Source organism: Lytechinus pictus, chromosome 1 (assembly GCF_037042905.1).
Source record: "Lytechinus pictus isolate F3 Inbred chromosome 1, Lp3.0, whole genome shotgun sequence".
NCBI lineage: Eukaryota > Metazoa > Echinodermata > Echinoidea > Temnopleuroida > Toxopneustidae > Lytechinus > Lytechinus pictus.
Window position 1 is genome coordinate 22,541,120 of NC_087245.1, and position 25,199 is coordinate 22,566,318.

Below are 25,199 nucleotides of genomic sequence, written 5' to 3' on the forward strand. Positions count from 1 at the left end.
CATCATTTCATTACCTAATATCTTGCATAAATATACAGATTTCAACTGTATACCTTGCCTGCATACTGTACGTCAAATATGAACACTGTACATTGAAGAGTGATGATCACTAAAAAAATGGCTGCTATTATATACAAACAAGTCAAAACCAAATTATGCATCATGAATTCAAAGTGGAAATGCATTATTGAGGAATGAGTGGACTCAATGGAGAAAAGGGTTTTGTGATGTGACGACGGAGCACTAAATTATAACTGTACAAGATTGGAAACTGTATAAAGACAAAATATCATTACATCACACATACAGAATATATCAAGATCTTTCTGTGTATGTAACACTCTTCACTGAATGTAACAATTTTCTACTGAATAAAAACATATTGCTGCATTAATACATAAACTGAACATTTGTGAATGTATAAGCTTTTACAGTGTATTCCTGAAGAGATCACATTTTTACAATAATTTGAAAGGTAAATATTGGAAAGTTTAATTTGTCTTTTTTCATTTTTTGGCATGAGACAATCTTACACGTACATTTTATTTGAGATTGTAAGTGGGAAAATATTCATGGTATGATCTGAAAGTGCATCAAACTTTTTAACACAAATTTCTTGGTCCCAACTGAATATATGATCTTCTAGAATACCACATATGTCTTGGTTTATAGTAATTTTTGTAGTTTGAAAAATACTCTCTCCTTTCAAGAAAAGGTATGCGTTCAACTCATGCATTGTAAATAGCAGGGATGCAGTCAATGCTGGTAGTTCCGAGTCTAGAGTCTCTAACAGACTCTGTACATGTGACATGGACCAAGGCTGAAGCCGAGGCCAAGGCTGGCAAAATGTGGCCTCAAGGCTGTCCTCAACAACATCCCTAGTACATCTGTAAACAGATCTATTTACCCCAGACTGGCCAATTAAATAATGTGATTATTATTTTTTGTTCTACTTTACTTACTTGACTCCAACGATGTTGTTCTTGACGTTTTTTTTTTTTTTTTGGATACATCATATCTTGGTCTTCTTGGTCTCAAGTGGAAATGAAGTGTGCATATGGAGTGTAAAAGGACTTTGTGAATTCTGGCATTATTTCAAGGAAATAGTTGATTACAAACAAGTGCATTATCTTAGTGAAATTCAGGATTCTTTGGGAAATTAAAGGAAACAAATGCAATTTATGAAAAAAAGAACAAAACATGGAATTTCCACACCATTTATCCTCAACAATGGTGTATTCCAACATAAAAGACACTCTAACACTTAAGAATATAAAGTCAAAAAGGGGCCTAAGCTTTCGATCCTAGCAGAATCTTCGTCGGAGGCAAACTTCGTCGGAGGCAAACTTAAGAATATAAAGTAATTCACCTAGAAATCAAATAATTAATTCATATCATGAACATAGATCAAACACAATCAATGAAACACAGCAAAACAAAACCTTTCTTTCTTTATATTGAGAGTCACAGACCAAGACTTCTCACTACTTATTTCACAAGTTTGCAAAAATTCAATCTGTGAGAACTCCAAAATAAAAAGAAAAATAACAACAGTAGCACTTATAACAAAACAAGTCAAAAAGTGAGCAAAAAGTGAGAATTACATATTTCATGATATGGTAGATCAATATTTGGACCTTTCAAGAAGATCTCTACATAACTTATGATTTTAGTTGGTCCAGAGACAGCTTGAAAACCACAACTCTAATTTTGACGATATGCATCCACATCCAAACATTTTTCAATAAATTAAAAGCTAACGATCATCCAAATAATGCAAGTCATATATCAACATGATTACAAACTCATTATTGGAATGATGATGGTATGCTAAACACAATAAGTGCTTCAAAATTTTGAAGAATAAATTAATAATCCATTAACACCACTGTTCCATTATGAATATTTATTGTGCAGCAATGATTACATCACTGGTAAGTGATAATTATTATCATTCTGCCTCTTTGGATATCAACTGTCGGGCCTTGATTTTCTAGCTCTGTTTTTGTCCATTACAAGTTCCATCTCCGGCAAGTAAATATTTGCAGCATTTCCCTCTATGAATATCAACTGTTGAGCCTTGGTTTCCCAGCATTACTTGTTGAATACATGTAAGAATAACTCACTTCATAAAGCAGCTCAATGAGCTCATAAATATTGCCATCCAGGTGCTAGTTAATTAAAGCTTCCTTATCCCCACAACATCCTCCTCTTGCATTTCCATACAGTGAATTGCACATCAATTTACGGACTGGTATATTATTACCAACCATACTCTTCATAGAGACACTTTACGTCAAGTCAGTTTATCTCAAGCTTTCATGGAAAGTAGATTAGAATTGCTAACTCCCCCTTTTGTGAGAACTTCTGATAGGTAAACACCCTGTAAGTATCATATTTCCACATTGAAAACTGCCCCTCGACAGAGTTGATTAAGACCTGTTCATGCACCAGGCACAAACACGCTCTTCACAAAAAGACCGGTACCTCGCACTCAAAGATGAGTTCATATTGCTCCTCATGGCAACCCATCATGTTGAAGATGGGGTTGGGCATCATACTCAAAGAGAGACTGTTACCCCATGTTGTCCAGGACAGTCTGTGCAAGCTGTTTGAGTTGTTCAGGATGAGATGAGGTCAGAATGGTGTCTACCAGTCTGGGTAATGATGATTCACCAAATGCTGTCCTGAAGGCTTCCGCTGCAATTGATATAGAACCATCGTGAAAGGATGTCAAATTATGATCATTAACATTAAACATAAATGCCAGTAAAGGTAACAATCTAAAAATGAACAGAACAGAATCCAATGAAATGATGAAATGTTTGTATGTATATGTATAAATATAAGTGCCAAATAATTCTAAATGTGTACTTTCTGAGAAATGAGCTAAATGAGCATGAGATAACGAGATGGAACTAGGTGTTGTACATGGCATATCCCTCTAACCTGGCTACATGAGGAAATTATAAACTGATTAATAGATCCCTCATTCTATAGTCATCCTTTAGGCCACCTCTTTCGGCTGATTGCTGGTCAATAAAGGTCGATAGCCAGACGTAAATTATCATATCTGATTGATACTCATCTGCAAAACTCCCCAAGCACAAACATTAAGGGACAAAAGACACATGGCAAGCATATACAAACCTTTTAGGAGATGAACAATGGTCCAGAGAGCAATGTGGATAAAGTTTGAATCTGAACTTCTGAGGAAACGGGTAAGGTATTTATGAGTGTTGGAAATATTGAGAGTAATCAGTTCAGACTGCAGACCTAGAAGGATAATAAAGACAAACTGGCTTTAGGAAGAGTGACATTTACTACCATTGTCATCACCTATATCATAACAAAGTAAAAGTACTTTCCCACCACTTCCATCATTGTAAATCATCATCATCACCACTACAACCATTTTACTATGATCATCACAGCCATACTTTTCCTTATGGTATTCAGCAACATCATCCACTGTGATCATTATCTGCACCACCACCATCACCACCATCATCATCATCATCATCATCACTATCATCCTCACCACCAACACCACCTTCACCATCACCGCTACCACCCTCACCACCATCACCGCTACCACCACCACCACCACCACCCTCACCACCATCACCGCTACCACCATCACCATCACCATCATAATCATCACCCTCACCACCACCACCATCACCACCACCACCACCGCCGCCACCACCACCACCACCACCACCACCACCACCACCACCACCACCACCATCACCATCATCATCACCATCACCATCACCATCATCAACACCATCACCACCACTGCTGCCATCACAAATAATTTCCTCCTCCTCCTTGCATTCAGTATCACCATCCTCACCATATATATTCTACTATATTCTACACCATCAACAATACCAACACTATCATATCTACCGGAGGAAGGTGCGCTTACTGAATAAAGCAAGTTGTCCAATGGTGCCTGCACTGTTATACTGAACCTCCCTGCTCGGTGAGCATGCTGCTAGAGATACCAATCGGCTGAATACACGCCCCTCACCAACATGGAGTAGTATCTGCTTGGCTTCATCTAAAAACGAGAGAAAAACACAGAAAACATTGAATTAGATGACTGGTTCTTATGATCTGTGGGTAAGTTGAATTCTAACATGGATACCAAAATCAAACAAAAATCTTTGAACAATTGAAGATTTATCTATCAGCATCTTTGATACTTCCACTAACATGAACTGGGTAATAGTGGTTGATTCACAAAACAATCTAATACCAATTTATATTGTGTTTCGCTGTGAGTGTTGCAATCATACATATTCATACAGTTAAATTCCAGTGTTGTTTTCACTTTTGAAAACAATTTATTTTCTCTGTGAGCTTTGTACAAGAGAAGTTAACATGAGGCTATAATGCTTATTAGGAACTATGTATAGAATAAGTACCAGTATCAATGGTACAATCAGAAAAACAAGATTCAAAGAGAATACATAAAGAGCAATGGTCATCATTATCTCTTCAGAATTACTTAAATCCACAAAGAGTCAAATATATATTGCTTTCTTTATACTGTCCTTATATCATAATCCAATGAAGGAGGGGGTAAATGTTTGGACACCCATGGTAATGCAACAAGACTTACCATTGCCAGCTATGATGGCCAATGCAGCGGTCACTTCCGTCTGGACGGCAACAGGTGAGGTGGACTCTAAGAACACTGATATCAATCCATCAAGGGCACCAGAACTCAGGATCATCTAAATGGTGATTACATACATGTACGCCAGAATTAAACAAAGTATTTCTTTATTCAATTTCCTCATTAAATATACAACATAAGTAATACATATCTAACTTCAATATTTTACAATGTGGGGAATTCATAAAAAGTCTCAACCTTTTAATAACTCCAAAATAATCATGAGAATTGAAATTGATTGATATTTCTTGAATAAATCTTTAATTAACAAAAGAACATGTTTTTATTTTGGGGGTCCAACCATCATTTTAAAGTTCTGAAATTCAAAGAAAAATGGGATGAAAATATAATTCAATACATCAAAATATTGCCACTTTCAAGAGAGATTGACTCTGTTCTCAATTTTGGGGTGTTTATTATAACTACATGAGTTGGCAGAATCAATCAAATCCATGATATTTCTGACATTTCTAATATTTTTTCCACAGCCGTCTCTAGTCTTGTTCCAAGCAATCTTACCTTAGTCTTACTCCCAGCAGCTAGATTACGTAATGTTCCTGCAGCATGGCATTGTGCATCCCACATCATGGGCTGTCTTAGAACGCTTGTGATCTCTTCTAAGAATCCCTCTTCAACTATCGGGATCTACAAGAAAAATAGTTTGTTCAAACGTTATTTAAATGAGTGACATTGGTTGCATCGAGCAATTAGGAAAAGTGATCATTGGATATCAGTAAGATTTTTTAAAATCTTTAGTTCAGATTTCATTATTTACTGATATTCTCCAGGACAAATATTTAAATTTGAAATGTTGAAGCCTCTGTAAATTACAAACTGTATGTTCAAAACATTTTGGAGTCTTAGAAAATATTGACAAGAAACATAAACGACCATTACAAGAACTGGAAGAAAATCCGGGATGATGATAGTTTTCAAACATTTGCATTGGTGTTCACTTCCTTAGTATATAAATATTTGAGAATTTCAGACTAGCATTTTCTAACAACAAATTTAAAGATATGCCAATATTTTCAAGTATGAAAATTAAAATTCTTTAAATCTATAATGCATTAACCAATAGCTTTGATATCTACCTCATTGAGTCTATGGATTGAGAGGTTACGCAGCGCAGCGATGGCGGCTGACAAGGTCTCCTTTGAACTATCCTTCATAATGGCATGAAGATGAGGAAGCCCTCCTAATGTTACTATGGCAACCTGATTCTCATCTGATCAACAAGATGGAGAGATAAGGGGATGATACAATGTATAAAATTATAGGCATATAATTATAGGCGCAAAGCTCTGTCGGTAGAGCAGGGATTTCGGATTAAGGTGACCCGGGTTCGATTCCCACTTGGTGCGCTAGTACCTTTAGGTAAGGCATTAATCATCATTACCAGGCCCCTGGATAAAGACCTTAAGCATTTGGCCCTCTGGTTGCTTGCTTATAAGCATTCATACTTTCTTAGCAATCAGGTAAAATATAAATCACCACCAAAAAATTCACAAAGATTACTTTTAATAACAGTAATTATTTTGACACCACTGTCGACAGCATTTAAATTCTGGAGTACTAGGACTCCTTGAGAGCAAGATATTGATACTTAAAAAATTTCTGTCTAATTGGTAAAAAATAAATAACATGATAAATTATAGATATAATAATGAATAATGGTTGAAATTTGTGACATCATAATCATTAATTCATCAATGAGTTTCTGAACTATTCTTAATAAAGAGACAAAAGTGAGCTTATTTGTGGAAAACTTAAAAAATTTTCATCTTTTGAATTTCTTCTGTATTTATGTAAAATATTGTAACTGTTTATATGCATTTGTACGTATTCAAAATATATATTTCCACTGTAATGATGTTTGTATTTTTACTCAATTGTGGAAATGATTTAATTTACTGAACCTGTCATTTAAATATCATACCCTTGGTCATTCATTGAAATCTAACATTTAGTCTCCTGATATCACAATACATGTACATATACCATCTATGAAGACTGTGATTAAAAAATTGATACAATTTTAGCTTTTAGGAATCCAGAGCTTAGTGTGATAATGACTACTTTATTGTCAAGGGCAAAGGTATTGCATATTTAATAATGCAGATTTAAAACTGAATAATAAATCAAATATAAATTAATTCCTACTTGATAGGTTGAATGCCAGGACAATCATTTCATAATTACCATTGTATGATGTCCAAGGCTACTTTCTATGATTCATTTGCAATAAAAGATACAATACATATCCTATAATAGCATTCAAATAAATTGCACAAAACTTTTGTGAAATATCTCCCTGGTTGTTGAATAAATTCATGACAAACCTTTTTAAGACATGAACGTTACAATAATTTAAGCTTTGTGTTAGAGGATAGGATAAAGTCAAATTTGTTCATGAGCCTTGGAGATAGCAAATCCCAGATAGGAAATGTTTACGCTCAAAACAATAAATATTTTTCAAATTTTCTTCCTTTCAGCTAATAACCAGGACAGAAATGCTTCTATGATATTTTTTTCCTCACAAGTTGAAACCTAAATAGAATAGCACATAATGGTTTCATTCCAGTAGATTTTTAAAGTGCATGGTGGGTAACAAAGTTATATTCAAACATTTTCATTCTAATTTTCTTCTACCAAATTCATAAATGATCTTTGATACTTACCATCGGAGGCTAGGTTTCTGAGAGCAAAGCAAGCTTGACATTTCACCTGTAAAGGCAAGTTTTAGATAACATAGTGTGAGTTATAGTTATTATTAAAAATAATTTAGTTAACATAGATGGGTCTTATTCAGCCTTTTCCCTAATGATGTACTTACCAATGGAATCTGGAATGATACAAACAGAAACAAAATGATTGGGCTATGCCAAATCTACCAATGTCAGACATACAAAGCAATCCTTAGGCTTGAGACTCCCACCTTTGGATATCTTGCTCATACCCCAATATCTCCTTACGCCTGTATCACAGTCTATTTCCATATACATCATACACAACGCCAGAGGGGGTCACTTACATAACAGCTATTTGGTCATAAACTTAAAGGATAGAAGGTTTGATGTCCGAAGCAGATAAAAACATCTTTTGCTCTTGGTTTCCTCAAAATACATGCATCAATCAGCACAAATAATTGCGAAAGTGTTGCGATAAGATAATCTGTGATTTATTTTAACAAAAATATTAAATATTGATTGCTAAAAGTTCTTGAAATTGCCATCTTCATTGGACAAACAACCCATCAAAATATATTCTTGGTTACCTACCTTATCAGCCGGTGAGTTTAATAGACTGATGAGCATCTTGATGACTTGATGATTACCTTCCTTAACCACGGAAACACGATGCTTCTCATCCACAGCAAGGTTACTGAGTGCCGCTGCACAGTAGTATTGGATGTCAGTGTCTTGTGACTGCAGCAATGTCAGGAAAGTTGTGACTGCACCCAGGTTTACTAACACAGTCCTGTTAGAATCTAAGGGAACAGAGAAGAAATATGGTTAACATGATGTTTCTGATCTACAGCAAGGTTACTGAGTGCCGCTGCACAGTAGTATTGGATGTCAGTGTCTTGTGACTGCAGCAATGTCAGGAAAGTTGTGACTGCACCCAGGTTTACTAGCACAGTCCTGTAAGAATCTAAGGGAACAGAGAAGAAATATGGTTCACACGATGCTTCTCATCCACAGGAAGGTTACCAAGTGCCGCAGCACATTAGTATTGGAAGTCAGTGTCTCGTGACTGCAGCAATGTCAGGAAGGTTGTGACTGCACCCAGATTTGATATTCCTGTTAGAATCTAAACAAAAAGTGTGGTAAACAATGGAAACACTGTGATACCCCAATTACAAGTTGGATCTCATTATGTATTGCAAATTCTTGAATTAAGAACAAATGTAAAATAGCTGGTACTAAAAAAAGTGTGTTAAAGGGATACTCTAGGCTGAAGATATTTATATTTAATAGAGTAAAATTCACAGAGCAAAATGCTTAAAATTTCATCAAAATCGGATGACAAATAATGAAGTTATTGAATTTTAAAGTTCAGCAATATTTTGTGAAAACAGTTATATGCACCTCGTCATGAATATTCATTCCGTGGGCTGATGATGTCACATCTCCACTTTCCTTTTTCTTGTTATTACATGGAATCATAATTGTTTCATTTTTTCATACATGTGTAAATGATGTGTCTCCATTATGATGAAACAAGTTGCAGCAATAAATAACTAATGCACTTATCAGATGTCAATCCAATCGTTTTAGTTCTTGGTAGAAATTTTTTGAATAAACCTAATTTCATATAATAAAATACAAAAGAACAAGTGGGGATATGACATCATCAGTATGCTCATTGAATATTCATGAATACATACCTAAAACTTTTTCACTGGAATAATGCAAATCTTTTTAATTCAATAACTTTGTTGTTTATTTTCCGATTTTGATCAAATTCCTCTGTGAATTTTACTCTAATTTATTTAGATATAAATATCTTCAGCCTGGAGTATCCCTTTAAGCATTGGACAGAAAAAAATCAACATGACTAAATGAAATACGTATGATGAAATCATTATAAAACAGGGATGCCACTAGGTGTCCTCCACAAATACTGAAACTTATCGCGGGCAGGGACAGTGTCCAAGAACAGTGAATTGGGGCATTGGGGGCGGAAGCCAAAAAATTTAGGGGGGTCCACCTTAAATTTTGGGATGGACACAGGTAAAAAATTGGACAAGCAAGCAAAAAAAAAAAAAAGTTAACAAATTTTAGGGGGGGGGGTCCGTCACCCCACCTCAAATTTAGGGGGGGGGGGGGAAGGACCAAGTGGCTTCTTATCTTGTTGTGATCGATGACTTCGAAGTCAAGGTTTGAAAAACTGACGGTACTTAGTTGTTGTGTGTTGCTCCTAGAACGCTAGACCAAAAGCTTCAGTCTCTGTATTTTGGTTGTTCTGCTAAACCGCGTTGGCTCCACTTTCTAATACATAGACTGAAGAGTTGTTGGCCAGTACGTAAAGACAACGTATCAGCTAAACCAGGGAGCTCCGGCCCACTTCGCGGGCCAGAGTGTCCTGAGTTAGCCAATACGTAACCCAGGGAGCTCCGGGACGCTTCGCAGGCCGGAGCTCCCTGGATTACGTATCGGCATGCAGCAGTAACGTTAGATCTAACATTCATCGGAAACCCAATGAAATTATATTGATCTAATAACCATATTTGTGTAAGTTTTATGAAATAGAGACATATAGAGATGATTTTTCTCAATAAATTACGATTTTGAAAAAAAAAAAAAACGTACTAAATATGCCAAAAACATACTGGTTGGCAGGTCTGTATCATCCCTTCATTCTACAATACTTGGAAGTCAGAACCTATGGAACAGGTTATGAGCATTCACTTTAATGAATAAAAAGAAGAGTCTATGATTCTATACCTTCGAGGACACTCCCTATCATTCCATGAGCATGTCTGCACCAGGCAATGCAAGTAACACAAAATATCTGGAAAATTTCCTTTACTATTGCTAAGAAAGCATGAATGCTTGTAAGCAAGCAGCCAGAGGACATACGGCTTAAGGTCCTCTCCAAACCTGGTAATGAGGATTAGAGCCTTACTGAAGGGCTCTAACACACTAAGTGGGAATCAAAACCTGGGTTGTTGGAATACGAAACCCCTGCTCTACCGACTGAGCTATAACACTCCTCTCCTACTATTATCATACAGTCATTGTGACATTTTTTTTTTTTGGGGGGGGGGGCAATTGACTACAGTTATGTGGATCGTAGAGTGACGTACAAGCTAATTTTCGTCGCAAACATGAGTTATCAGACCAATATCATGGAACTCTGGAGCCCCATGCAAAAAGCCCAGAGTAGTAAGGGTTGAGATGATCTGATACCAGACAATGTGGCTATAAAGTGTGTAGAGTAATGGTGAAGTAACCATTCGTGCTATTTTCAAGCAAAGTAGTCTAGACGATTTTATATAGCCTATAGATGAGAGTTGAGAGTAATTACCTATGTGAGTGAGATTAAGTAATGCTCCAGCAGCATTGCGCTGAACTCTGATATCAGGTGATGTAGTCAATGAAATCAGAGGAGGGACACCGTTGCATGAAACTATGGCCATTTTGTTGGTATCTGGAAAGACAAAAAGATGGAGAAAGAGGAAGGAAGAGAGAGAAATGTATTACAGAGACATGATTTAAGTTCAGAATTATATAGCTTTATCACAAATCATTAGTATTATTATCATTATGCTTTCAGAAATAGAAAACAAGACAGCATGTACAATGCAAGAATAAAATACAAAAAATACAAATAATTTTTAGACCCTTGCTCATACAACCAGGTAGCCTGGGTAGGGAATAGGCCAACTAATAATAGCCTTGGCCCACAGGCCTTCCCTCCTAAAGTGATGATAGGGAGTTAGGGACTATGTTAAGAATTATATAGCTTTATCACAAATTATTAGTATTATTATCATTATGCTTTCAGAAATAGAAAACAAGACAGCATGTACAATGCAAGAATAAAATACCAAAAATACAAATAATTTTTTAGACCCTTGCTCATACATGTACAACCAGGTAGCCTGGGTAGGGAATAGGCCAACTAATAATAGCCTTGGCCCACAGGCCTTCCCTCCTAAAGTGATGATAGGGAGTTAGGGACTATGTTGGTGATAAGGATAATGATAAAACTAACAATGATCATCAAAGCCATTTTTGAAACTAGTATAATAATAATATTAAAATATCAATAATAATAACAACATTGACGATAATGATGATGACAATGATAATAATAATGAATTCTAAAAATAATTTCAAACTTACACCAATTTACAAAAGTCATTCATATCACACCCTATAGCACTTTAACAATACAAAACCCATTACAGTGCTACTTTAAAGACACACAATCATGCAAGGGTCATAATCATAGCGGCATGTAATGAAGACCAGACAGGGTTGATTGAGCTTAAGGGAATGGTTGTACATTGACTTCTATCAAAGTGAATAAACAAAATCAGAGCAATGCTGTGACACACACACAGTCTCTCAGTTTGTTTCATATAAATGGATGTATACATTGTGGTCAGAAGAGCTTGAATACCATATGGCAGACAGGATGGGATGTTTAATAAGTTTGATCATTATAAAGGATCAGCCTAAGTTGAAACACAGACGCAGATTTACATAAAAACTCAACCTACAGGCCAGTATGCAATTGAGAAAGGCATATCACTCACTATTCCTTTTTCTATATGACATATCATATTTCACCTTTCATCAATTTATTGATTTTCACTAAATCATAACTAATTGTAATAATGATGCTACATTTTCCACGATGTATCACATGAATCCAACAAATATTGGGTTAAACAAACTTACTTGAGGTAGCGAGCGTAGTGATGCATCCACAAGCATTGCACTGGATCTCTACATTGTTTGAAGACAGTAGCTTGATCAGCACAGGCAGAGCACCACACTTCACAATCACACTCTTGTTGCTCTCTGTTTCAAAATAAAATGCAATCAAAAGAGACAGACATCAAGGTAAATAAACATTGTGGAAAAGACAGAAATAAAGCATTGTTACATTCATTTCATGATATTCAGGAAGAGTATCATAACAACAATGCTCCAATGCACAGAATTGTTCTTCCAGTGCACTCACATTAATACATAACAAATAATAGTTGACACTGAGGGGATGACAACCTAGCTGTAATCCCATAAATGCTTATCTGCATGCAGTGCATGTTACCTTTGGGAAACTAATTTGTTATCATATGTTGATTCTAGTTCAGCAATCGCATTAGGTGCATTATGAACAGCCTTTCACAATCACTTTGATACGGTTACCTTTTCCTTTCAAATTCATAACCAGAATTAAAACTTATCTTTAAGAAGATTTTTAAAGCAATGAACACCTTTACTACAAATTCCAGAAAGTGAGAAATGAAAGATGAAGCGAATTAACCTTGAACATTATTTTGTTAAATTTTTGTACTTCCTTTTCTTTACAAAATACAAACATAAAAAAATATTTATCATGCATATCTTACAACAGATTAATCTCCTGGGATAATTTTACTGACAATGTACTAAAAATGTCAATCATTGACATTTAATATATTTTAAATATTGTGTCATCTTGAATGATGCATTGACAATGTATCATTCAAGATGACATAACATTTTAAAGACACGTGCATTGGGAACAAAAATCAACTCATTCAAATACTTTGTAAAAGAATATATTGATTGTGTTATTTAATGACATGACCCATTAATGAAATGAGCTATGACGACCTTACCGTGCCCACAAAGCGCAAAGTTACTGAGTGCAAGGGATGCTGCTTTCTGAGTCTCCACATCATGGGATTCCATCAACACAAGAATAGGTTCCATTACCTTGGATGATATCGGCTGCATTACTGAAAAAAAGAAAGAAGGATGACAATTATAATGATGATGACGACAGAAGTGACAACAATACTCCAATCCATTCATATGTACAGCATTATCTAGTTGCCCAATCCAAGGCACTACTAATGAGACTGACAACAAAAATGTCTTTTGATAATTCTAATTGAAAAAGATACAAATATCAACCAGTGCTACTTCTGAGGCCAAGGACGTGCAAACTGGCCCCTAGACATACAACAGTGATAATAATAAATTAAATGTGACCTGTAAGAGTATTGAATAGAATAATGTGACCAGCCTACCCAAAATGAATAAGTCACCAGGGAAGGTTTTCTGTAAATAGTCAAAATAATAATTTTATTTTCAAATAGTAAAAATGAGAACATTTGCTCAAAAAAGTCATTCTTATTCTTCGTCGTGTTAAAATTTGAAGTTGTAAAATTGAATAAAAGACATGATACAATAGTTTCTTTGACTTATTGTTGGTTTGGGGGTGGCAGGTCACATAGGAGAAATCACAGGCAGGGATTCATAACATCACTCTATTCCAAGGGGGAGGTCCCAACAGGTCATCCCCCTTGAACAATAGGTTTACTGCTCAAATTGCTGCCAATGGAAGCATTTTGTAGACTTGAAAATAAAGGTTTTTGAATCTTACATCTCTCGCTGATTTCTGCTAGGCATAATGCAGCTGACCTCTGTAAATCTGCATTCTCTGAATAAGTCAATGTACAGAGTGCTTCCAAACGCTCCTCAGAAATAGTTGGCTTCTCTTCATATTCTAGAAAAAAAAGAAGATACATACTGTGAGTACAAGTAATAGATACCAAATCTCAAAAGCATTAATATAAAAGCATTAAAAGCCCATTTGCAATTTTAAGATTTTGCATACAATTTCATTTTATACTTACATGTATGTAAAAACTTCAGGCATAATGGGAAAGGCACAGTATATAATGTAATAATAAATAGTAATGATAATACAAGTAAGAATAATAATTGTTATCTTTATTTTGAATTAGATACAACCTACATGTATATTGGCAAGGCAAAGCTTCCAGAGTGAGTTTATTTGTTGTTGGTTTATAATGGTTGTTTATCTTACATACTATTTGGAAAAAGTACATAAACAGACCATATTCTTGTCAGAATTTACAATTGGAATCATGCCTGGTAATTTGAAAAATCATGCATGCAAAGTACCCTTTTTATGTGGTTATAGTTAAAAGACATATTGCATAGGGACATATACAAATGACAGATTATTCTGCAAACTAACAGAAGTCAGTCACCTGACCTACATATAATCCCGCTATTTGTGATCCAGCAAATCCCAATCAGAACAAATCTCAATTTTATTTGTGATGAAGATGAGCAGGGTATTTTGTTCACTTAATCTCGAGATCGAAATCTCAACTGAACTTAATATTATTTGCAAGCTACATGTACATGTATTTCATGTATTGTCTAGCTAAGTGTAAAGCACATGTAATCTTGGGTAATCTTGGGTAAATGGAGTGGAAGGAAAGGGTCTGTACCAGCAGACTACCTGTAGTTCTGGTTCAACTGAATGGTACAGTATACCGGGTACATGTCCCTCCACTGAGAAAAGAACAACTTGGTTATCAAAAAAGATAGTATTATATAGGTCTATACAGCTTTTCAAAGAGATTTATTAGCTTTTTTTTACTTTGAATTATTCATACAAAGATGACTAGGCACTAAAATGGCCATGCTTGAGGCTGTTTCATGGGACAGGACTTTGTTAACTGTATTTACCAGATCAATTACGTCTAGTCAGCAATTGTTATCTTAATATCAACAAGTCCAGTAACAATTTTCATAAGCAAACAACTAGTCTTGATCATTTACCTGTTATACAATATCTAATATCATGGCCTCATTGCAAAAAATATAATATTACAATAACTTTGCAATCCGATGATAACTACTATGGGAACAATCAAAATAAATTATTAAGTATTTCATGAAAGTTAGCACTAGATGGCAAATTCCTCATAAATGTAACTTTTCTTTATTAGATGGGACCAAAATCACAGCTTATGCCATCAAACTTTTTTTACAACTAATTCGCACTGTCTGAAACAATAGAAGAACCAAAACTTACCTCTATTGAGATAATGTAACAGATCTTTGACTGCCTCCCTCTCAGTATCCAGCAGCAAGGGTTCATAGAGGTCATCGTCATAGTGACGGTATCTACTGTAACATCCACAGCAGCAACAGAGGGAGAAGAGGTAATCCAAGCAAGAATCCATCTCGTTTACAGAGGGATGTTTCTCAGCCCAGATGAGTCAAAGAGAGAGAGAGAAAGAGAGGGGGAAATGATGTTGAGGAACCCTGCAGATAAGATTAATAGAGAAAATTGAATTATAGATTTGATTATTTATCCAAAAAAAAATTCATATGGTAAGAAATATGTTTGGAAAGTAGTTAATAAAGAATGTTGTCTTTAATACATCTTTACTTTAATACCATTGTGATTATTATAAAATTCTAATATGAGGCGTAAAATTGCAACAAATAAAAACGATTGAAAACTAATGAACCATGGGGGTAATTCTTGAATTGACATTCTGTGAGACTATCAAGAACATCTTGACACACAGCCGTGTAGTGCTGTGCGGTATATGCAGCTCTCGGCCTACAGCCTACTAGCAATTTCATCCCACTAATGCATTTTAATTGAATCAATAAACTACTTCCAACCTGATGCTTTTTACAGAAGTAGATCACATCTCCAGCTCACAATCAAGAATAGACTGTGTCACTAGGTGGTTTCAGACCGCCTCGAAGTTCGTCAGTTCCAGGTATTCTCTGATCGGAAAATTTACCCCGATCAGAAAATACCAGGTATTTTGGTAATGTGAAAGCAAACTACGCGTAATTTCCCCGAAAGAAAATTCCTGCTAAATAGTAGGTACTTGGAGAAATTACGAGAACTTTCGCGGGGATTTTTTTTCAAGGTCGCAGGTATTTTGGCCATGTGAAAGCAATTTACGGGAACTTTTAGCCCAGCGTGTCGTTGGGCGCGGGCGCCGTGGGTGGCTGCTGGGCTAGTGGTTTTGAATCTCGCGCCTTGCCTGCTTATTAGACCATACTGCGCATGCTCCTAACTTCAGGAATTTATCCCGAAGGGTATGTTTCAGGGCGGTGTGAATGCAGGAATAATTAATGGGTATTTTTTAGCGTAAAAATGTTCTCGTAATTTAACGGGGATTCTTGTGATCGAGGCGGTTTGAAACCGCCTACTGTGATGCAAGGCAAAAACACACAACAAAGTGAACCACTGGCAAGCTAATTAATAATCATCAGATTTTACATGGCTTGGATTATGCCCAGGGTTCAGTAATGAGCACATGGTTTATGAAGGGAAATTTGGGAGTCTGGTAAAAGAGGAAAAGGAGTGGGAAATGTGGAAGGGTAAAAGAAAAGAAAAGTGTGAAGGACAGGAATGAAGGAGGAGAAAGAGACAGAGAAGAAAGAGGAGAAAATAAGAATAACAATATAAAGAAGCAAAAAGGAGTCAGGGAAAAGATAAAATGAACAGAATAGAGGAAAAAGTGAATATTTAACCTTCAAATTGTCATGTTGATCAATTACATGTTTCTGTCACATGGATGTGGTTACAGGCATTTCCATGCATGTGCTTTTATTAAAATGGCAAAAAAATGCTTCAATTATTCCATACCAGAAGCAGATCAATAAAAGCTTGTTCCCTCATTTACAATGAGTTTCAACAATGATACTGTAATTGGAAGAAATAATGCAACTGTCACAAGCAAGGTTGATGTACTGTTTATCATTTCTCTGTAAAAACACACTGGTCAGAATAATTGAATTCACAAAAGCAGGTTTTGAATAGCATAGTGAGCAGTATTTTTCTTTTTTTATAAAACCTTTTGTCTTGTGCATGGAAAGTCAAAACAAGAAAAAAAAAGAATTTCATTACCCCCCCCCCATACATTACAACAAACAGATAGAGTACATGTACGTGTGTTATTTGCACATGTACATGTACTGTAAAAAGTGCAATGTAGTTCAAGGAGACAAAAATACATAGTTCTCGAACAGAGGAACAGGTCTGTGAAAGCATCATTATAAGTACATGAAGACATATGGCCTGAATATTACAATTAATATAGGCCTACAGGTACATAATTATGCAGAATAGTACCGTACTTTACATCCATCTCATGAAGGGAATAAATTCTGACAAAGAACAATTTTTATCTACAGGTATTAGTTTATTTGTTCAATGAGCAATAACTTGATATCACTACAATTACTCCAAAATTAGTTTTAATCATACAGAAAATGTACCCTCCCCCACCCACTATCTCTCTCTTTCATGTACATGTACTTTACAGTAATATGCATCTGCGATATTTGCAGTAATGAACTGGAATCTACGGAGTGGATAGAAAAGGGAACATACATGTACTGCACTATGATGTTATTGTATGCTTCACTTTGATCAATGCATACATGTATGTTATTCAGACTCAATCTGCATGCAAAACAAGAGACATTATTCCCGGGTGAAATGATCCGATCAATATCAATCAGACTATTACATAGCAACATAATTACTACCTCAAGCTCCATTAGTTTTTGTCATTGGGAGTACATAGATCATTAAAGCCCACATGTTATTACCAATGACGTTCTAAACCAACCCGAACTGATCAAGGCATGTACAGGTATTATTAAAGGACAAGTCCACCCCAACAAAAAGTTGATTTGAATAAAAAGAGAAAAATCCAACAAACATGACACTGAAAATTTCATCAAAATCGGATGTAAAATATTAAGAAAGTTATGATATTTTAAAGTTTCGCTTAATTTCACAAAAGTTATTATGCTCATCCTGGTCAGTATGCAAATGAGGAGACTGATAACTTCATTCACTCACTATTTCTTTATTACCGGTATATGAAATAACCTAATTTTCTCCTCATTGTCAAGTGAAACAACGATTAAATCCTCTCTGAATATGTAGAATTAGTATCATGGTTCAGTCAAGTTGGTCCTTATTGTCAAATCTGTAAAAAATGAAATATCGTATAATTCAAACAATAAAAAACAAAAGAAATACCGTAGTGAGTGATAGACATCGGCTGTCTCAGCATATCACTGAGTCGTGCATATCACTGTTTTGGGAAAAATATAAAGCGAAACTTTAAAATGTCATACCAACTTTCTTATTTTACAAATTACATCCAATTTTGATGAAATTTTCAGCATTATGCAAGTTTGATTTTTCTCTATGTTATGTATTCAAATCAACTTTATCCTGGGGTGGACTTGACCTTTAATATGACAGTTTAAATCCAAATGAATGCAAATCAAGAATACACTTGATGGTAATAATAATAATAATACATTGATAAGGGCCTAATGTAATGAACAGAATATCTGCAGCATTGGTGAAGATACATACTGTACTATCTTGAAGTCTTAGACGATGTACATGTATGTGTACATGAAATGAGAATCTCACTCCAAGCAGCTTTTATATATCTCCCCCTTTCCTTCCTCCTAACTTCCTCCTTTCCTTCGTGAAGAGCCTTTCTTTGTCACACGCAGCTCATCTCAATTCATAATTCAATCAAAAACACTTGCGCAAAGCTTGGTGATGTGCACACAGCAACGTACATTATCATACACAGTATCACAGTACTACATGTATGCTCTGTATTTTTTTTCTTCAGCTGCTGGTGCTGTATAGGGAATGAGTGATCTTATTTTGGTACATTGTACATTGTACGTCAACGTTCAAAATGCCTCTGCATTGATGCGCATGTTAATACATGAACATCCTAGTGGCTCTGGAGTTTGTACAGTAAAGATACAAACTACTATTCGTAGAGTTTCTTATCATTATTTCTCTTAATTGTTGCAATATATCATTTTGGTTGAAAATTGAATAGAATATTTGCAGGTCTGTATTGAAATGGGCAGCTTACATGTACGTACAATGTACGTGTGTATCTGAGAATAATAAGCTTGCAATTGTTGAAATATTGTCAAAACCTGTCAACATTTTGAGTATTGCTTTGTCATCAGTTCAGTTTCTGCCTCATTCAATATCAATGACTGATAATGATAAGGAATGACTTGAACAGGCTTGGAAGTCTGGAATCATATATTTCTGAGAATGTTATTGGCATGAATTTGTCCAAACTTGGCACCTACACAGTACATTACGTGTACATGTATCAAGCTTTATATAAGAGTGCATTCAACCAATTTTCTTAATAGTGATAATTGCTTTAGGGCAGGGCTCAAATACGAATCACATCATGTATCAAAAACAAAAAACAAAGGTAGAGTGGGAGTGGGACAGCAATAAAGCGATTTTCTTTGGTGAGAATTTCCTACACCATTGTGTGAAATATACATGTACATGTAAATATCTAAAAGACTTAAACACAAACCTCTACAGGTGGATAGCATTCAAATTTCAATCAATTTTTCATCATCCCTTATTCTACAATTTTATCTAATTTCAAGCTTAGCCACCACAGGGCCTGGGAGTAAAAATCGATTGATCAAATGGTTTGAATGAATGGCTTGCCGCCAATCCCGCTTAGACATTTGGGATACTTGTAACTTGAATACTCAACTTCAAGTACACGTAGATCTAGTATTAAAATGACAAGATAACAATGATAACAATAAATATTACTGTAAATTATACTATAAAATACTCTGTGCAGTTTGACCCAGGAGGCCTACAGTGTACATTGCATCCAGTACTGTTGACAAACCTAAAAGCAGGTCACTAAGTGACATCATGACTGAGGTCAGACTAATGAGTAATGAGATGTGTTCAACAATGGTTCTCCAGGATCAAAACCCACCCATTCCAGTGACTGAAAGGCACATATTTTTCAGATAGCAATAATGTGCTTGAACCATGGGATGGCTGTATAATAACTTTGAATGAAAACATATATTCTGGGGTTTAAAAAATAGGTCGATTGTACCCAGCCAAAGCGGCTTATTTCCTTTTCACCATTAAATCCGTTGATCTTTTGGTAATACATACAGGTACATGTAGAGTGCATGAGACATATTCCAATATAAAGTACATTAATACCCTTTTTACACACGCTAAAATTTCCTTAACCCCGTACTATAGGTGGGGCTAAATTGCCATTTAGCACCACCTATAGTATGGGGTTAAGCTTAGCCCACTTTCTTTTTACACAGCATTTTTGCAAAGTGGGCTAACCCCACCTTTAGTACGGGATTATTTGGCCCTGCAAAAAAGCATGGTTATCCCAGCAATTGCGGTGCTAAGAGCGATAGTATGGGATTAAGATCGCTAGTTTAAAACGTAAGTGGGCTAAGCGCTCCCATTCATGCCCCGCAACAGAGCAGGCCCTGTTATCCAATCAGAGGTAAGCATAACGAAAATTCATGAACAGCGAACACGGCGATGAGAAATTCCGAGTGAAGTACTTGTACTACGAATGATCGACAAATTTATTTAAAGCATGCGCAATTATGGATATGACCCGAATGACCCCTCAGTGCGCTCGTGAATATTCATGAGCTACCACTAGTCTGGGGTTAGCGAGTTTCGTGTGTGAAAAGCAAGCATTCCTTATCCGGGGTTAGCAATAACAATTTGGCATGTGTGAAAAGGAAAAAAAATAGTACGGGGTTAAGGATAGTACGGGGTTAGCGATAGTCCGGGGTTAAGAAAATCCTCTGTAAAAAGGGTATAACAGTAGGCAAGATAGAAAATCAGCATGATTTCTGGGAAACCTTTCAAATTAACCCGTTTTTCAAAGCCGTTCGTGGCAGTTGATGTGGGAATATTTTTCAAGTTAACAAGTCATTTTCTGGCATGGCAATACTGTTGGCCAAATAATATCTTGGCAGATTATGTGAGATAAACCTATGAAAATTGATATTTTTTTACTTTAAAATGCAAGTCAACACCAACAAATGTTTACTTGAATAGATAGAAATTAAACAAGCCTAATAATACTGAAAATTAGAGAGCTACATGTATGTTATTTTTTCTATTACATGTAATTCATATCTGTTTTTAATCAATTTTTTTAGATGACTTGGTCATTTAAAACTATTTTTTCTTTCCCATAACTCTAGTCATTTAAAACTATTTTTTCTTTCCCATAACTCTAGTCATTTAAAACTATTTTTTTTCTTTCCCATAACTTTAGTTATGGGAATTAGCTTTCTTAATAGCTTTCGTTTGTTTCTTTACAAAAAAAAGAAGCAAGTATTATTTCATACAATCCACTCTTTAATCTACATGTATTGTTATTCTTTCAACATTGGTTAAATATATATTTATGTTAAAGTGTATATTATGTTAAAGGTATATACATTTAGTCTACTCCTAACCTTTACCCATTCCTGCTTTTGACATTACTTCTCCCTCTGTATACTTTTCTTTTTGTATCCCCTTTCCAATATTATACATTAGTATACTTTATTTTTTTTTTACTGTTTTGCTTGTTTGTTTACTGAAATTTTACTCTGTACAAATTTATGTAATTCAGCCTTTGGCTGCTAATTGAATTTTTATCACAATAAATACCATTTATCTATCTACAATGTATCTATCTATCTAGTCATTTAACAAAATAATCTAACAAAAACTATATTATGAAACTCTGACATGTTTTCTTCATTACAACCAATACTTCAAGGTTGAATTTATGGGTAGAATATGTAATTTCAAGTTATGAAATATAAACAAAAGCAACAACAACAAACATGTATAAAGAGCTTACAAAATACATTGGTTACAAAACCTTGATTACAAAACTCAGCACATGTTCAATCAAATCTGTCCATCTGTTATCATTTGAAAACAAAAGCCAAATGTTGAACAAAAGGCAAAGTTGAGTGAAATAGATTTCTCTCTCTTTGAAACCAGATCTGGAAAGATATCGATTTTTGGTGTTAGATAAAGATGGGAAATGTGAGATAAATTGCATCTGCTAATGGAAATGTGAGAACCACATAAAAGGGATTTAACCAAAATGGCATTTTGTGTCTAAAAGAAAATACATTGGTGAAAGTTAAACAAATAGACAAAATGTAAAGAAGTAGAAGTTGCAATCACTGTGCAAGGAAATTTCACGTTGGCTGAATAGTTCAAGCATGTGTAAAGCTTTTAAGGGTCAATAATGAGAATGATATTCAAATATCAATATCAGTCTAATCTTTCAAAAATGTAGCACCAATTTACGATATACTCATGCGTACAGTCACTGATTTCATTTTCAAATATATTCCTAAATTGCAATTTCTTTCAAAATTTCGACATCCAAGGGGCCCCATGCCCCCTAAGATCTGCACGGTCTACATTCTGTGTGGTGAATGGAAGTGACGGAACAGATCTATTTGTGACCAAAGTGATGTGATACATGTTCAGCACTCATTGTAATATGCTTTTCACACTACTTTTTTCCCTTAACCCCGGGAAATTGGTGGGGCTAAGGGGGGCCTTAGCCCCACCAATTTCCCGGGGTTAAGCTTAGCCCACTTCGTTTTAACACTACGTTTTTAAAGTGGGCTAGCATGGTAAATAGTACGGTACTATCTAGCCCTGCAAAAAGGCAGGGTTAGCCGGCTTATTGTGGTGCTAGCACCACAATTGCGGTGCTAAGAGATGCAGTGTGAAACGAAACTGGGCTAAGGAAAAGTGGGGCTAAGCAATAGCCAATCACAGAAGTCAAAATTGCACGTTAATCACGCTCTGTATGGTAAAATAATCAATATTCATGAGCTGTGGGATAGTCCGGGGTTAAGGCGTTAACCCCGGCTAAGCAGATAGTATGGGGTTAAGAAAGACAGTGTGAATCCAAAAAAAGATAGTATGGGACTATGGGGTTAAGGATAGTTTGGGGTTAAGGATAGTATGGGGGTGAGGAAATGCAATGTGAAAAGCATATAAGAGTGTTTTAGATATTAAGCAAATGCTCATATTTCATTATGAATGACATACGACACATACATAGGCCTACATTGTTACTGTGGCCCACATGTGGGAATGCAAACATCTTTGTAAATATTGTCAGTTTTTAGTAATCTCATTGTTACCTACAATGTACCGCATATTGGGTGCAGTAGGGTCAATGATTGAAGGGTTAATAATTACTGTGAAAATACTGCACAGACCATCTTACGTGCATGACAGGTTTTCAAATCATTGTGACAATGTAAAAGAAAGAAGAAAAAAGTCTCTGTGGATCAGTGGGTAGCAATAAAACAAGTCAAATTATATATATTTACAGGTAACTGTATAGTACTAACAGATTATTAAATCTATTTTTGAAAAATAGACTGACACAGCAAAGCACATCACCTTGAAAAAGTTGAGAAGACAGGAATTTCAATTACATGTAAATCTCATCTTTTTCCAGAAAACCTGCTTTGACTTATTTTTTGAAAATATATCATTCTGTTAACTATTAAATGAATGTCCATGTGCAATGTGCATGTAATGCATTTTCAAAGTAATATAAAAGTACTCACTATCTTTCCCTGATCCCCAGCTGGCAGACGGTACAGAGCTGGGAAGATAAGGTCTTTCTGCTTGAAATTCTGAAGTCAGGTTGAACTGTATCCTGAAGCAAACGTGGCAACCCAGTTTTCTGCACAAACCAGAAAGGTGAAAAATCAAGAGACCAACTTCTGATGAAGAGCAAGGTAGGCAGGCTACTATCCAGAGGATAGTTTAGTTCACACCATCCAGACTGATCTGCTAGAGCAAGGAAGTGACCTTTTCATGATATTTAGTCCATTGTCATCAGAGTAGACCATCTTCATGCTTTTTGAAGATTTCACGGGCTTCAGAGCACCATCTTTACTTTAGAGCTCTGTATACATATAAGAATAACAAAGGTGTATTGGGTTGAGGGTTGAGGCTAAACACTTCATTTGGCCCTATTTTTGGCTCTCTCCCTTGCTCGTTCTTATTCACAAAATCTTGCCTGCACTGCTACAGTAAACAAACTTTTGTTTACAATATTTACTGGATGGAGGAGCACAAGTGTACATGTATGTGTCCATGCAGTCCCCCTGCATATGAAACATGCAATAGTAGATCGGACAGATCATACATTGTATCAACCTCCTTTTCCCCCCCAAGGAATGACAAATCAGACAAGTCAATTATCATATTTACACATAATCCAGGTCAATGTCGCTACATGTATAGATATTGTCTGCATGTGGCTACTTTAATAAGAAGAGTAAACGGTTCGCCCTGACAATAAAAGTAAACAACAAATAGTTGTTATTCATTTTGTTTACATGAAATGAGTCACTCCAATGAAATATCAGAAGGTTAAGAAAAATTCAGGCAAGGCCAAGCCCCTGTAAAAGCACATAGTTGAAGGGCAGAGTACTGCAATCAGCCAGGTCTTGGCTGCAGATTGACTATATATATGCAATAAAATGTTAAAGTTGTGATATTATATTTATAATTGAAATTAAAATTTGCATGAAACAGATTTTTTTTCAAAAAGAAGAGAGTTTGAAATTGGATATCGTCAGTGTTTGCTCAAGAGATCCATGCAATATTTTAACCCATTCTGAACCAATTTTGCCCAAATAAATAATCCTTACACTGGGAGCCTAAACAAAAGGATAGACATTCTCAGGCTGAATGTAACATGCAATCAACCCTGAATTCAATCATGCAGGTCGAAAACAAGGCACAAAGCGCTGACTTTATTTTATTAGAAAGTCAAAAAGGGGCCTAAGCTTTCGATCCTAGCGGAATCTTTGTCGGAGGCAAAATGACAAACATATAAAGTGGAACAACCATAATATAGACCACAAACAAGCTACAGCAACACTAGAAACAAGGAGACAAAAGGGGCATTAGTGAGTAGAGAAGACCAATCAGGTTAGTGAAGGGGATGAAAGAAAAGGAGTAGGCAGACACAAAGGGAAGTTAGTGTAAGTAAGGCCAGTAAAAAGCCTCAAGCCAAAGAGCAACTAATTAATTGTTCAAATTGATGAGAACAATCATG

The 25,199-nt window shown here is 35.6% G+C and overlaps 1 protein-coding gene across 4 annotated transcripts in view; it reads right to left on the minus strand.

Moving 5' to 3' along the window:
- Nucleotides 1-909: 909 nt before the first annotated feature.
- LOC129259450 (uncharacterized) overlaps nt 910-25,199 on the minus strand; it is a 31,935-nt gene continuing 7,645 nt past the window's right edge. For 3 of the 4 annotated variants that reach the window (XM_064098232.1, XM_064098242.1, XM_064098250.1), the window contains exons 2-15: nt 23,695-24,038; nt 15,275-15,507; nt 13,805-13,927; nt 13,035-13,154; nt 12,106-12,228; nt 10,724-10,846; nt 7,972-8,180; nt 7,372-7,417; nt 5,785-5,918; nt 5,210-5,335; nt 4,634-4,748; nt 3,935-4,069; nt 3,151-3,276; nt 910-2,700 (exon numbers count right to left, since the gene is read on the minus strand). In XM_064098232.1, the coding sequence (XP_063954302.1) occupies nt 2,576-2,700; nt 3,151-3,276; nt 3,935-4,069; nt 4,634-4,748; nt 5,210-5,335; nt 5,785-5,918; nt 7,372-7,417; nt 7,972-8,180; nt 10,724-10,846; nt 12,106-12,228; nt 13,035-13,154; nt 13,805-13,927; nt 15,275-15,425 (1,656 nt within the window). In that variant the 5' untranslated portion in view covers nt 15,426-15,507; nt 23,695-24,038 and the 3' untranslated portion in view covers nt 910-2,575. The remainder of the gene's footprint in view (nt 2,701-3,150; nt 3,277-3,934; nt 4,070-4,633; nt 4,749-5,209; nt 5,336-5,784; nt 5,919-7,371; nt 7,418-7,971; nt 8,181-10,723; nt 10,847-12,105; nt 12,229-13,034; nt 13,155-13,804; nt 13,928-15,274; nt 15,508-23,694; nt 24,039-25,199) is intronic. The other variant, XM_064098255.1, reaches the window with a different exon arrangement.